Source organism: Littorina saxatilis, linkage group LG12 (genome assembly GCF_037325665.1).
Source record: "Littorina saxatilis isolate snail1 linkage group LG12, US_GU_Lsax_2.0, whole genome shotgun sequence".
Taxonomy (NCBI): domain Eukaryota; kingdom Metazoa; phylum Mollusca; class Gastropoda; order Littorinimorpha; family Littorinidae; genus Littorina; species Littorina saxatilis.
Window position 1 is genome coordinate 41,440,377 of NC_090256.1, and position 16,621 is coordinate 41,456,997.

General features: G+C 39.5%; 1 protein-coding gene across 1 annotated transcript; it reads left to right on the top strand.

The window, feature by feature from the left end:
• The first annotated feature begins 587 nt into the window (after positions 1–587).
• On the top strand, positions 588–16,253 carry LOC138981961 (syntaxin-18-like). The gene is made up of 10 exons (XM_070355145.1): positions 588–768; positions 3,812–3,879; positions 5,820–6,013; positions 8,573–8,639; positions 9,668–9,759; positions 11,101–11,213; positions 12,087–12,145; positions 13,347–13,416; positions 14,138–14,218; positions 15,176–16,253. Exons 1-10 carry the CDS (start codon positions 619–621, stop codon positions 15,269–15,271), a joined length of 990 nt encoding a protein of 329 aa, XP_070211246.1. The 5' UTR covers positions 588–618; the 3' UTR covers positions 15,272–16,253.
• The last annotated feature ends 368 nt before the right edge of the window (positions 16,254–16,621 follow it).

Below are 16,621 nucleotides of genomic sequence, written 5' to 3' on the forward strand. Positions count from 1 at the left end.
CCACTGCCCTCCTGCACCCCCCATACCCCCCCCCCCTCCCCCAGCTTTGGCTTTTTAACTTCCTTACACGACTGGCACGGACCGCAATGGGGGCCAACAGTGTATGGACATCACCGCGGGACCTTCAACATCCAAGAAATTGGATCCGGTCCCCCACGGGAAGAAGAAGAAGAGCACACACACACACACACACACACATAAACACAGAAAACCACATGCACACACACATACACACACACACTAACAATAAATGAGTACATGACGAGAATAAAATGTAAATAAATGTAACAGCAAGTTTGTTTTTTTCCTTTTCAAACGGCAGGCAAAAACAAAACAGAGGGAGAGGCAGACAGAGAGACAGATACATGGAGCGGCAGAGAGAGAGAGAGGGTGTTCTCAGTCATTGAGAACACATCTTCTACTCTGGACACAATTCTTTTACATGCACGGCATAACATTGGTAAAGATCATATTCAATCCGATTATGTGATGATGCTCTCTTATTCCGGTAATCCTTTCGGGCGCCTATGGCTGACCTAAAGGGACTGTACTCCATATTGTTTTGCTTCAACAACGACTAGCGTTACTTCCCTTACCTACATTTGTGAATTTGACAACATGGCCGATGTTACGAATGCATTTAAAGCAACTGTTAAAGCAGTGAAATCACGCTTAAAATCGCAAGGAAATGCAGCTGGTGACTCAGTGACGAACATTTTGCCAACTGCCAAACACAGAGGCGAGTTTGAAACAAAGGCAAGAGAAGTGGTGAGTAGTATCCTGTTTGATTTCTCGCTTTGCTGACGCTGACAGGCAATGTATGTCAGGGAAAGTAAAACTAGGAGTAGATCTACTAGCTACTAATAGACAATAGACTTGCAGATAGGGAGGACGTCAGCCGGCTTTGTTTATCTCACACAAACTTAATACTGACTATTCCACTCCCATCCAAAGTGCTGCTGATCGAACTTTCGGACCAGAATTGATCTAATGGAAGAAGAGAAGAAGAAGAAGAGAAGAAAGAAACGGTACTACTTGTCTCCAAAAATAAAAACGAAAACCTCCGAAAACCACTAAAAACTTCATCAGAACTTAAAGATACTGAACTTGTCAAATCCAGGTGCACGGAGCCCCTGGGGCTTTTAGTCATACCTCAGGCAGCTATCCGTTAGAAGAACTACCAAGTTTCATTGACTTGCACCCAAAGAGTCAAGAACTGCGTTTTTTTTACAAATTAATTTCGTACTCGGACCCGGCTGGTCTTGATCACCACATCATGCACAAAAAGACATGTCACTAGCAAACTATGTCAGACGTCATCATGAGTTTGTGAAAACAAAATGGAGGCCGGAATCACTCAGTTGAATCGAACTCCGACCAAACACCACGTAATAACTAGGTTAATTTATGCACTCGCGTGAACAAGAAACTGTCGAGCTTCACAGATGTCGTCGTTGGGTAGTTTTGGGTTTGTTTTACTACCATAGGAGAATTTTTGAACTGTATATATGCACTCAGCTGCAACAAAAACGCAAAACGAAGGCTGTGAGCTGCACTGTGCCTTTAAAAAAATTCATCCTTAGATCGTGTTTTGTGACATATTTGTTTGAAATCATGACTTATATATATATATCTGCAACTTTCACCGTTCCTGGTTTATCTCACACGAAGGTAATACTGACTATTCCCCTCCCCTCCAAAGTGCTGCTGATCGAACTTTGGACCATGTTTTCTCCTCTTGGCCGTTGGGTTCTAATTTGTGATGAGAAATGGTATTTTGACTTTGAAATCAGCTTCAACCCAAAATATTTATTTTCTTATTCAAGGGATGAACCGCTCGGTGCGTTTTCGAATAAATCGAATTTGGGGTAAAATCGATCAAATTACATCAAAAATCTACTTCAGTTGCAAGATCTTAACATGCTTTTCTCCCTAATTGCCTAAAGATAATTGTACCGCTTGAAATTGGCGGAGAAACATTCAGTCTGAAGTTAATTTTGGCTGACGCCTGGCTGACGTCAATCAATCAATCAATATGAGGCTTCAATCAATATGAGGCTTATATCGCGCTTATTCCATGGCTACAGTTCTAAGCGCAGGGATTTTTATTTTTTTTATTTTTATTTTTTATTTTTTATTTATTTATTTTTTTACGTCCTCCCGATAGCTGCATGTAGCCAGGCGTCAGCCAAAATTAACTTCACACTGAGCGGTTACATCCCTTGAATAAGAAAATAATAATTTTGCGTTGAAGCTAATTTCAAAGTCCAAATACCATTTCTCATCACAAATTAGAATCCAAGGGGGGGAACATGGTCCAAAGTTCGATCAGCAGCACTTTGGGGGGAGGGGAATAGTCAGTATTAAGTTTGTGTGAGATAAACAAAGCCGGCTGACGTCCTCCCTATAGCTGCAAGTGTTACATTCATAGCTCATAATAGCCTCCAAACTTGCAGAACCTGCATTTGTAAGTATTACAAGTCATTTTAGATCCCTTTGAAGTCACCCTCTGTACCTTTTTGTACGATTGTATTTCGTTTACATGCGTCAAAGACTGAATTATCCGTGAATTCCGACAGGGGGTGTAACTCTGTCGTGTAAATTATGTCCCTTGGTTGAAAACGTAAGCTTTTTGGCGTCATTTTCGTCGATCAAACAACCAAATTAATTAATTATGCTTAAGATTGGAGCTCAATCCATCAATTAATTTCACGACAAATGTTCTTTGACTTGTTTACAGGAACTAAAAATAAGTAAAGAATGCCACTGAATTATGAGCTATGAATTTAACACACTAAAGTTCAAGATTACCTGATATTTTGACTTTGAAATTAGCTTCAACGCAATATATTTATTTTCTTATTCAAGGGACGTAACCGCTCGATGCGATTTCGAATAAATCGAATTTGGGATAAAATCGATCGAATTGCATTACAAATCTGCTTCAGTATCAAGATCTTGACATGCTTTTCTCCCTCAAGATAATTGTACCGCTTGAAATTGGCGGAGAAACATTCAGTCTGAAGTTAATTTTGGCTGACGCCTGGCTGACGTCCTCCCGATAGCTGCATGTGTACAAATAGTAGATCTGTTGCAATCACTTAGCATAGATTTTATGTTGCATATTGAGCAAAACTTTTTTTTGCTGAAAGTCCATTAAGCAATTATGTTATCACTGCATACACAGACGCTGTACACAAACATACATGTCCGTTCCAACACTAACTTCTAAACATATCCTGAAGGAAGAGTAGGAAGTTTTGAAAATTGTGCCTCAGTCACATTGTTATTACCATTTGTGACTAAGTCCAAAACGGACTTGAACCATGAGAGAACACCGACTTGTTATAACTAGATCAGTAATGACCTCAAAGTTGACAAGTCAAATGACCTCTTACACAGACGGGTGTAATGGCCTAGCGGAAGGTGGTTAGTTCGAATTCCGGCGGTGCCTGGTTGGTTAAGGGTGGAGATTTTTCTGATCTCCCAGGTCAACTTATGTGCAGACCTGCTGATGCCTTATCCCCCTTCGTTTGTACGCACAAGTCCAAGACCAAGTGTGCACGGAAAAGATCCTGTAATCCATGTCAGAGTTTGGAGGGTTGTAGAAACGCAAATATGTATACGAAGCATACATCCCCCGAAAGCGGCGTATGGCAGAATAAAAACAGTCATACACACAAAAACCGTTGGAGTTTCAGCCCATGAACGAAGAAAAGACCTACATGAATGAAGCCATGTTTGATGTGTCCATAGTACTTTAAGTAATTGCATCTAATACCGCCCTCTGACCTGTCTTTGTTTGTTGCAGACAAAGAGCATTACCAAGCTCAGAGATTTTTTACTGCAACACAGGAAGGACTATGTGAATGCAGGAAGGTGTGTAAAACATTTAAATGCTGCTTGTGTGTCCTCACTGCCCGAGTGCCCTGCCATGTACACATGTATCATTGTATGTCGGTTGTTATTTCTGGAACAGACCTTTTTGTTAATTTTTAATGTGTTTTTGTGTGTGTGTGACTCACTGACTGTGTGTGTGCAAGTCTGTGAGTGTATGTGTGTCTGCCCGCGCACATGTGTTCACTACAGCAACATAGAGTAACATTTTTCAAGCGAAATGTAAAATTTTACTTTGGGGCTCTGCTGTCAGCACAATAACCCAAATTACAAACCACTCCTGATCTGCCAAATGTCAGTTTTTATGATATGCTGTGATTTGCTCTTTAGACCCCCAAAACCAAATCGTGTGAGCTGTGTTTTTACATTTAGTCAAGTTTTGACTAAATGTTTTAACATAGAGGGGGAATCGAGACGAGGGTCGTGGTGTGTGTGTGTGTGTGTGTGTGTGTGTCTGTCTGTCTGTGCGTGTGTGTGTGTAGAGCGATTCAGAGTAAACTACTGGACAGATCTTTATGAAATTTTACATGAGAGTTCCTGGGTATGATGTCCCCAGGCCTTTCTTCAATTGTTTTCGATACATGTCTTTGATAACGTCATATCCGGCATTTTGTAAAAGTTGAGGCGGCACTGTCACACCTTCATTTGTCAATCAAATTGATTGAAATTTTGGCCAAGCAATCTTCGACAAAGGCCAGACTTCAGTATTGCATTTCAGCATTGAGGCTTAAAAATTAATTAATGACTTTGGTCATTAAAAATATTATTTTTTTTATAAAATGATCCAAAATTACTTTTATTTTATTCTTTATCATGTTCTAATTCTAAAAACATATAAATATGTTATATTCGGATTAAAACAGACCTGTTTACCCTTACGATTTTGGCGTAATTTATTACGATTTTCTGCAAAAAATACGCCATTCCGCTATCCGTGTCAAGACTACGATTTTCATAATAAAAAAATTAATTCACATGTTTGGCATTGTTTTTTTCAATGGCAAAATGGGGTGAAAAAGCACAGGACTGACCAGAGATCATGTCTGTCTGATGAGACGCTGGAGAGCCTTATTCTAGTGGTGAAGTCTCGCCCTCACTCATTCGGCAAGCGCAAGTACAGTAGAGAAGCGCTTGACACACTGAAAAAGGCCTACTACGAGCAAAAGAAAAAGAAAAAGAATTAGTGATGCATATGCTTTTGATGTGATCTTCTTTGAACTTATGATGACTACAAAAATTGACTGATGTGTTTTGTTTGTGAATGATGGATATATGTGCATGATTGCGTTTCGCAGACACAGTTGTCATGTGCGTTGTAATTGGCGACGAATGCTGGATGATTACTATTTTTGTGCCAGGATTACTATTTTTGGGGCTGAGCATTACTCCAAAACACTTATGGGGGTAAACAGGTCTGTTAAAAACAAGCTCTGAAAATTAAAAATATAAAAATTATGATTACAATTAAATTTCCGAAATCGTTTTAAAAACACTTTCATCTTATTCCTTGTCGATTCCTGATTCCAAAAACATATAGATATGATATGTTTGGATTAAAAACACGCTCAGAAAGTTAAAACGAAGAGAGGTACAGTAAAGCGTGCTAAACAGGCTCGTCCCTTTTGCACTAGCGGGGGACTACGGTCATTTAAAAAAAATTCAGTGCGTTCAGTTTCATTCTGTGAGTTCCACAGCCTGACTAAATGTAGTAATTTCGCCTTACGCGACTTGTTTATATTTAAGTCGGAGAAGGGTAAATTTTGTTGTTAAGTCTGCAAAATTGAGTTTTTTTATTTTTAATTTATTTTGTTTCTAGGGTCAGGAGGAAAGAAATGGGGGTTGGTCAGGGAATCAGAAATATTGACCAAATTTGTTTTGCCTTATTGCTTGATTATTCACTCATGGTTTTGTTTTTGTTTCAGCTTGCTGTCTGGTCACTTGTCATCAATGTCGGATGCAGAGAGAGACCAGCTTGACAACGACGCTCAGAACATCATCAAGACTTGCAGAGAGACCATTCACCGCTTCCGCCAAGAAGCCCAGAAACAGAAGGTGCATCCTCAGGTCAAGGAGCATCGAGCTATCGTCATCTTTGTCATCGATGCATATTTAAAAGGTTTGTTATTTAGTAATGAAGTGTGAATAACAAGTTTTCCTGCAACTGCAAGGAAAGGGAATAACAAAGAAGATAATGTTGAGTAATTATGAGCTTTTATCTGTTGTAACACAACATTTATCACCAGTGCTGGACTGATTGTGTAACCTCTGCGAACGCCAAGAAGAAGAAGAAGATCTGTTGTAACCACTGTACTGTACAGTACGTTTGCATTGACTGATGCAGATAATCATACTGTCATTTTTAAGTACAAAAAGCAAGAATGGTAGGTTATTGGAACGTTTAATTATTGACAAAACAAAACATTACATTTACTGTACGTCGACCCAGTGGTCTTTTAAGTGGACAGACAAACAAACACTTATGATACAAATAGTTAATTTATCTCAAAATCATATTATATGAAGTCTTATATCGCGTGCGTATCTCCACACTCGGACTCAAGGCGCAGGGATCTATTTATGCCGTGTGAGATGGAATTTTTTACACAATACATCACGCATTCACATCGACCAGCAGATCGCAGCCATTTCGGCGCATATCCTACTTTTCACGGCCTATTATTCCAAGTCACACGGGTGGACATTTTTTATCTATGCCTATACAATTTTGCCAGGAAAGACCCTTTTGTCAATCGTGGGATCTTTAACGTGCACACCCCAATGTAGTGTACACGAAGGGACCTCGGTTTTTCGTCTCATCCGAAAGACTAGCACTTGAACCCACCACCTAGGTTAGGAAAGGGGGGAGAAAATTGCTAACGCCCTGACCCAGGGTCGAACTCGAAACCTCTCGCTTCCGAGCGCAAGTGCGTTACCACTCGACCACCCAGTCCAAAGTCATCATCGAAACGTGACTCACTTGCAGGATGCCAGCGAGGCAATCATTTTTAAAGCTTTTTAATCTTGATGTGTCGTTTTAGGTGTCATTTTTAAAGCTTTTTAATCAAGCGTATCTAATTCTCATATTCCCAGGGATGTCGTTAGGCGTCGGACATCAGACATAGACCGATTAAAAGGCCCAAATGTCCGATTCTCACAGCCGCATGACGGTCAGATGTCCTATCGTTTTCAACTGAGCGCGGTCATTGTCCGATAAGAACTCCATTCCTTCGGACAGTGCGTTATTTGATAATTTTCCTTTCATGATAGAAATTTAAAAAAATCGACCGAGCGCTCTCGCGTACAGGTGCACTGAAGTTGTGCAGTACAGATCTTGCATTTTCCGAACCGTTTTCGGTATGAGCCGTTTACGTACACCCGTACAGCACACCATAGATATAATAGTCTATATATGTCTATGAGCACTCTAAAGTTAGGAGTACGGGAGACAACTCCTAACTAACCAAGGCTCGCTTCTGCTTTAATTTGCTTTCGGTTAGAGATGAAGCGCACGGCACTGAATTATGCAACCGAAAAAAAATAAAGCCTCTCAAAGAACAGCAAAAGCTGAACATGTTTGTCGTTTCAATGGCATCGTGTGCTACATTAGGGCCAAGAACATGGGAAAACACCGCTCGCATCATTCTGGAAAATGACAGTGCCGCTGAAACCTCCACAATCACGAAAAGTAAAGTTTCTTCACTTTTAGATGATGTCGGTACAGCAGGAAATTCACACAAACTTTTAATAAGGTTAACTATTTATGGCTGACCCTGTTTCGTACTAGTTGGTTAGAATTTGACAGCAAAGATACCATCTATTTTGGCAAACTGTTTTGTCGAATCTGTCGAGAAAAAGCTCTGTCAGGAAATCATGCAATTTGTGTGCCAATCAAAGTAAGAGTGCTGAAGTTTTTTGTTTCTTTTTTGTGTGTGTCCTGTTTGAAACAAAAGTAATAAAACAATATACGCACACAATGTTGGTGCATAATTATACTGATATGTGTGTGTGCACATGATTTTGTGTTTTGCACAAAATTATAATGTCCTACCCCCCGCGGGTTAGGGGGAAGAATTTACCCGATGCTCCCCAGCATGTCGTAAGAGGCGACTAACGGATTCTGTTTCTCTTTTTACCCTTGTTAAGTGTTTCTTGTATAGAATATAGTCCATTTTTGTAAAGATTTTAGTCAAGCAGTATGTAAGAAATGTTAAGTCCTTTGTACTGGAAACTTGCATTCTCCCAGTAAGGTAATACATTGTACTACGTTGCAAGCCCCTGGAGCAAATTTTTGATTAGTGCTTTTGTGAACAAGAAACAATTGACAAGTGGCTCTATCCCATCTCCCCCCTTTCCCTGTCGCGATATAACCTTCGTGGTTGAAAACGACGTTAAACACCAAATAAAGAATATAATGTCCTATTGAAATGTTTGAAAGCAGTCAAATGTCCTATTGGTGCCGAAGAGCTCAGGGCATTTGTCCGATAGGTATGAATTTGTGGCAACATCCCTGTATTCCTACTATCCACATGGAGTTACCTCTTCATAGATCTTCGTTCGCGAAGCCAAGCCATGATGTTGAGGACTATCCATTATTTTCCCCATCACTCTGATCAACAGATTTTTTGTTTCTGTGGGAACAGGACATGGTAAAATATTGCCTTGTGTTGTGTTTCAGCTGTGTGCAGAATTTACAGTGAGCAGAAAGCAGTACGTGTGAAACGAGTTGTGGACAAGAAAAAGATGTAAGTAGACGGTGTTTGGAAATAACCCTGTTGGGTTGGTATTGGTTGTGAAAGAGTGAATACTCTTACATTTCGAGTCAAATTTTTCCTTGTAACATTATAGACCTGTCACTAGCGAGGGGTGTGTCTGAAATATGTGGACGAGGAGCAATATTAGAAACCTTGCCTCACTAAAAGCAAGATAATTCACTCTTTCACAACCCAAACAGATTTTTAGAGTTGGTATGTTGCACTCACAGTGTTAAGGGCTTTCTCCATATGCATCAAGACACAAGTTTCAAGAGTTTGTTTGTTTGTTTGCTTAACGCCCAGCCGACCACGAAGGGCCATATCAGGGCGGTGCTGCTTTGACATATAACGTGCGCGACACACAAGACAGAAGTCGCAGCACAGGCTTCATGTCTCACCCAGTCACATTATTCTGACACCGGACCAACCAGTCCTAGCACTAACCCCATAATGCCAGACGCCAGGAGGAGCAGCCACTAGATTGCCAATTTTTAAGTCTTAGGTATGACCCGGCCGGAGTTCGAACCCACGACCTCCCGATCACGGGGCGGACGCCTTACCACTAGGCCAACCGTGCCGGTAGTTTCAAGAGTGTCAAGAGTAGTATGCTGAACTCTTTGTGTACATACAAAATACATTTCTAAACTACAAAGTGACTGTGGTGAGATGAACAAAGTTAAAAAAAACAAAAGAATTCTGTACTCACCGATACAAGGACAGCACAATACAATACGGATTTTTGCATTTGATATTAAAACAAATACACATGATAATATTGTGAAGGTGTTTTTCTTGGAAAATGTAAAGTTTACTTACAATTTACAGAGAATATACATATTTGCTTTGCTCAATAGAAGTTTAAGTTGCGTTCAAATTTTCTGTACTGATAACAGTAATACTTGTATGTTTGACTGGTTTTACTCGATAATTATGTCTTTGAGTGTTGTTTCTTTTCTTTTTCTTTTTTAAATTGAATTGTCAGAGAACTGTGTTGGAATGCCTACTTTGACTGTGTTTAGATCTCGACTTGAACCAGACAAGAAACGCAGCCATGTTGCCCGACTGCAGACTGGACACAAGGCAGAGGAGGCTGCAGGTGTTGCAAAGAAAGGTGCGGACATATGCTATCTGTGTTGTATGCTATAGAGTCATGGAGTGATCAGGTGGAGAACTTTTGTGTGTTTATTTTAATTGATATCGTGGATTTGGTGTATTCATGCGTGTGTTTTGGTGTGCTTGGCTGGATTGAATGAAAATCTTTACCACAATGTTAAAGCAAAATCCCAATCTTAGGCAATAAATATTCTGTATGCCAGCATTCGTTGTTTGCTCTGGAAGACGTAAATAAAAACTGCTGCGTTTAATTTGTTGTGTAGGTTTTTTTCCTTAAATGAAAGAGGTAACCTACTGGAAGTATTCCTTCTTTTTTTTTAATATAAAACTTGATGAACAAAATCATGAATTTGAACTGCATCAGACACAGCCGATTTGGGAATTTTTATTTTGTTGTTGTTGGTTGATACAAGATTTTATTCAAATGAAGTATCACAAAGCATTAATGATCAATTAACAAGGACACAAATCAAGCAAGAGCTTATCTTACGTGGCTCAATCAAAAATCAAATGTCTCACGCTTTCCTTCTTTGCCACTACTAAAGCAAACGTATGCAAGATTGTATGTTACACGTTTCTGAGTATGACAAGAACAGAATCAAACTCGCAATTATCCCTCCAAAAGCCAAAAAACGCACACATGGCTTTCTCATCTCCCGCTGTTATCGTTTCTTCTCTTTACAAATTCTTCAACACTGAGAATACTGCAAATGGCATCCCATACGACAGTACTGTTTCCATACGCAAATTTAGCTGCCCTTGGAAAATGGCTCGCTCATGAGGCCTGTGAGTCTGAATTTAGAAGGACAGAGTTGTGTACAGAGAAGACAAAAATACCGAAAAGAACAACCATTTCGCGCATTCAGACACTGAAAGACATAATGAATGCGATGCTTTAAAAGATACAGACTGTGATGGTGACTGTGACATAATTCACACATACCGAGACGTCATTCATAGTTGTTCGGTCTCTTCCATCAAAGAAGTAGATCTCTCTACAATCATGGATGGTGTGGTATGCCTGTCAAAGCGTGAATACTCAAAACGTGTTTGTTCTCTACTCTGCTGAAGCTGTGAGACATAAATGCTACACAGACTTGGTCGTGTGACAGAGTTTTCTGCCACACTCGATGACTCATTAGTTGATGTCTTACTCAGCCATACAATCAACGTAATCTTGTGTGGAAGAAAACGTCTGTCACACGACCAAGTCTGAATAGCAGGTAATATTGCACAACATAACATGGTGAACAAGAAACTGAACAAAACAATAATGAACGTAAAAACACAAACAAACAAAAACGATTCAAGAAAAAAATTAAGATTGCTTTTGTTGCAGATACTCGAGCAACAGGTGAGAAAGCATCACGTCCACAGACAGTTGATCTGCCTCCAGAGAAACCCAGCTATGAAGACACAGACACAGATATCTCGCCTGAAGAGGCACAGATGGTATGTGTGAATATCTATATTTATTTTATGTATCCGTGTATAACAAAGCTATGTTTATTAAGAAAACAAAATGTTCAGAAATATCAGAGAAATATTAATTTTATGTTTTGAATGTGTGCACGTGCATCCAGTCATGTTCATTTGAGATTTTGCATCTGTTGGGCATGCAAATAGTCCTCCTTTTAAAACTCTGTGTGTCATTGTTGGATATGAAAAATGGACACATTAAATTGATTTTGATGCTGTAAGCAACACTCCTCATGAGTAATTTCTTTTGTAGAAGGGTTAAAAAAAACCATAAAATCGTCTAAATGTTGTTTTATTTTGAATTTGACAAATCATTATTTTTGTTGACCATTTTTATTCTCATGTCTAGGGCGGGGATGTAGCTCAGTCAGTAGCGTGCTGGATTTGTATCCAGTTGGCCGCTGTCAGCGTGAGTTCGTCCCCACGTTCGGCGAGAGATTTATTGCTCAGAGTCAACTTTGTGTGCAGACTCTCCTCGGTGTCCGAACACCCCCCGTGTGTACACGCAAGCACAAGACCAAGTGCGCACGAAAAAGATCCTGTAATCCATGTCAGAGTTCGATGGGTTTTAGAAACACGAAAATACCCAGCATGCTTCTTCCGAAAACGGCGTATGGCTGCCTAAATGGCGGGGTAAAAAACGGTCATACACGTAAAATTCCACTCGTCTAAAAAACAACCACGAGTGTACGTGGGAGTTTCAGTCCACGAACGCAGAAGAAGAAGAAGAAGATTCTCATGTCTGATCTATAAGCCTAAATGAACATTTGCAACCACGTTTATCTGCTTATACATGTGCACTAAAAATTAAAAGTATGATCATGTGTGTTTGTTGCCTGTGTGCAGTTTGAGCAGGAAAACAAGGCTCTGTATGATGAGATGAACAGCATGGTGGAAGACGTCAGGTGAGATATTTCTCCTTCTGCTGAGTAGGCACACCCAAAAAAGTATGTTGGTTTAGGGTAACCCGACCGACCCTATTCTTTCCCGCTGACCCTAAAAAAAAAAAGTCATTTCTCAAAATAAACAACCTTGGCACATTTTGCAAACCATACCGAGACTAAGGGAAGTAACATCCTCAAAATGGTGTTGTGATGTTTTCATATTATCATGAGGTTAACTAAAAAAAATTAAAAAAATTAAAAAATTAAAAAACCTACCTAGCTACCCTGTCACGTTACCCTAAACCAACATACTTTTTTTTTGTTTTTGCCTTAGGCATAGGGGAAAATCCTGCTTTCATAACTGTTACATGTGGCCCATGTTTTATGCTGCTAACCCTATAACTTTGTTTTATAACTGTAACATGTGGCCCATATTTTATGCTGCTAACCCTACAATTTTGTTTTATAACAGTAACATGTATACCATGTTTTATGCTGCTAACCCTATGACTTTGTTTTATAAATGTCATAAAAACGAAACAAAGGCAAACAATTAAAGTTTGGGGTGCCTACCTACCTTATTGATTTTTGCAGTGTGTCCTTAACCACAACTATTGCAAGGGGGGGGGGGCGGCTTACTGAACAAAGTAAGGATATGATCATGAAGGTCTAAAATAGTAATCAGTCACTCACATTTTGGGGGCGGGGATGTAGCTCAGTCGGTAGCGCGCTGGATTTGTATCCAGTTGGCCGCTGTCAGCGTGAGTTCGTCCCCACGTTCGGCGAGAGATTTATTTCGCAGAGTCAACTTTGTGTACAGACTCTCCTCGGTGTCCGAACACCCCCCCCCGTGTGTACACACAAGCACAAGACCAAGTGCGCACGGAAAAGATCCTGTAATCCATGTCAGAGTTCGGTGGGTTATAGAAACACGAAAATACCCAGCATGCTTCCTTCGAAAGCGGCGTATGGCTGCCTAAATGGCGGGGTAAAAACGGTCATACACGTAAAAGCCGTGGGAGTTTCAGCCCATGAACGAACAAACAAACAAACTCACATTTTTAATTGTTTAAAAATCCAGGAAAGACTGAGAGAGAATTATTTTACCTTTCGCAAGGTGGATGTAAACCCAGTTATCAGAAAGGTTGCATTATTCACAAAATGTATTCATGCTGACATTAGATATTGTGCTCATTCAGTTCATGAATTTAATTCTTTGCAGGCAAATTGAGGGGAAGGTTGTGGAAATCGCACAACTGCAAGAGATTTTCACAGAAAAGGTTTTAGAACAGGTTTGTTTTATCTTTATATTTTTCCTTTGAAAGGTAAAGTAAACATTTTACAAATGCACAGATCAGAAGACTACAACGCATTCAGTAGCATCCACAAATACAGGGGAAACAACTGAGGTCTGAGCTTTTGTGTTCTTTGCAAAACTTTAGTTCTTGTATTGGTTTAAACATTGTTTCAATCGATCATCCATTTGTATGTTGCAAATTCAACAGTAAGGAAAGAACAAAAAAGCGTTAAGCTTTACTTACAGTGACAATGTACGTGTACTTAAAAGGTGCATGCAACTGATAATTTTTGCTTCAAGACTAATTCAAACTATTCTTTAAAAAAAAACGTATTTTTTTGGATGGTTCCTGGATCTTGTATTCTTTTTTTTTTTTAGAGCGGATCAAATTACTTCAGAATCTAATAAATAATTTTGTTCTGACAATGCTGCTTCTAGGACCTTTGGAATAACATGTATCATATCATTCATGGAGCAGAGGAATTGAAACATAGTACAGTTGAACCTGTCTATAACGACCATCCAAGAAATAGAAAGGTGAATTATATAGATGAAAAACTTGTCTAGAATCCTTGGTAGTGGTCGTTATGGGCTGGTGGTTGCTTTTGAGAGGTGGTCACAAGGGCAGGTTCGACTGTATTAGTTTTTTGGACGACACAGACTGTATTTTTTGTGATCTTGATTTCTGCTACATGATTTTGTTTTCCTTTTTATAGGACAAGCAGATCGACATGATCTCCACCACCGTTGTGGGAGCGTCCATCAACGTCAAGGATGCCAACGAGGAAATTCGAGAAGTAAGTTGTTTGCTTTTCTTGCTTGTGTGCACCGTCTTGTCAGTCAGTAGAAGTCACCTGAGGCTTTGTACCTGGTGTAAAGAACATCTTTACGCTTGCCTGTCTTTTGTGGAGAAAATGCATTTTTTGCTGAAGTGATTTCCAAACTGACAATTTTAATATATACATTTTATCTTAATAATCTTAATCTAAAAATCGAAATTATTTTTTTTTTAAACCAAATGAGGCAGGGCCCCATTTTACGATCTGAGAAACAAAGGGAGGTAAGCACTCTAAATTCATGCAATCAGGATGGAAGTCGTTTGTTCATTTCAATGCTTGTTATTCTCTCAGGTGCCAAGAGACTATTACTTCTATCGCCAGGATATTGGTTGTCAGTGTGTGTGTGCTTAGATGGTTATGCAAGTTCAAAGATCCAGGGGGGTAAAAGACAGTAGTTTTTGTTTGTTGCATCACATACTATGCTGTCTGATTTTCTCAGAATTTTTAGAGGTCTTTATATACATATATAATATGTATGTGTAAATGGTGTGTCTTTAAATATATATATAATATGTATGTGTTAGGGAAGGTATGACTGTATCCACTATCCACTTTGCAGTTGCAAAGTACACGTAATTCCTCTTCTTCCTCTTCTGCATTCATGGGAGTGAACTCCCTAGTACACATGTTTTTTGCACGCGTGCATGTTTACGAGAATTACCATTTTTACCCCACTATTAAGGCAGCCATATGCCGATTTCGGAAGAGTCAAGTCATTCAAATTCTTGTGTATGTGTATCTGGGTATGTACATTTTCTGTGTCACAAAGAAATTCAAAATCATGTGTGTTCTGTGATACAAAGAAGTTCAAAATCATGTGTGTTCTCTGTGACACGAAAAAGTTGAAAATCATGTGTGTTCTCTGTGATACAAAGAAGTTCAAAATGATGTGAACATGTATGTTCTCTGTGACAGGCTATCAAGAAGAAAGCCGAGTTCAGGGTGTGGATCCTGTTCTTTCTGGTCGTCTGCTCCTTCTCCCTGCTCTTCCTCGACTGGTACAACGGCTGATGGTCGGCACAGTGTCGTTTTGCCTCATCTCATCATCGCTTTCCTTTGCAAATTCATTCATGGTTGCTGGGAAAAAAAATTGGAATTAGGGTAGTTCAATCAACCAATATTTGGGATGGGTATTAGGTTATTTGCATGTGTGTGTCTGTGTGTGAGTGTGAGTGTGAGTGAGTGAGTGAGTGAGTGAGAGCGAGCGACACCTAGAGAGAGACATAGAGAGAGACAGAGAGGTTGGTTTTGGGAATGCAGCTTTGTACGTGTGTGAGTGTGTGCTTTCTGAAGGAGAGATATTAAATGATGGCGGGAGATTTTATAAGGGATTCATGAATTCTGTTATGTGCATAGAGTGAACAGAAGTGTATTTAAAGTGATGCAGAGCTGTCTCTTTTCATTGTTTGTAGCTATAGAAAGTGCAATATGTATGTGTTATGGATCATGAAATGTGAAAAGAGTTTGTACATGCATGCAAATAACTCATGTTTAATAAAATGTGTGTGTTGCATGCTCTCTTGTTGTTGAAGGGTTTGGGTTATGTGACTGGTGTTTGAATGCAGTAACTGTACATATTGTTGAAGACAAGCACACACACACACACACACACACACACACACACACACACACACACACACACACATTGTTGAAGACAAGCACACATACACACACACACACACACACACACACAGTGTCCAGAAATTAACACCTTCAAATAAACTCTTGCTGCTTTCATTTGGTTTTGATAATTTATTTACTTGAACTTTCAAGACATGCTTACCATTCAAAGTATGAAGTTAAATGGGCAATCAAGGTAATAGGTTATAGTGAGTCTGAAGTAAAATTCATTGAGAAACTGACAGATTGTTGAAGGTTTACTAGCAGAAGGTCTGAATCTGATACTATTGTGGGCCTTTTCATCTAGAACCTGTCTGAGTTGAATCTTCATTGTGTCTTTTTTAAGTGAGTTGAATAAACTATCATGCATCTTCATTGTGTCTTTGTTGGTGTGGAGTATGCGTGGGTATGTACAGTATGTTTATGTGTGAATATTGTGAAAATCCAAAAAGTTCATCTGCAGGATTTTGTCATTGTTTGTGCAGTTTCACTGTCAATAAAATTAATTACATTGCAAACTGAATCCCTGTGTGTCCAGGTGTGTGTGGGCTAACATCAACATTTTAATACTTGGTCTTTTTTCAAATAAAGCTGAAAGGTTAATTGCTTTTCTAAAATAGTGCTGAGAACAGTTCTGTTATGCAGAACCAATCTCGTAGTACTTTACACAAGTCAAATTTGTTGGAGGGGGGCGTGGGGGCGTAATGGGCTAATGTACATTTGGCAATGATCTGTCTTTTG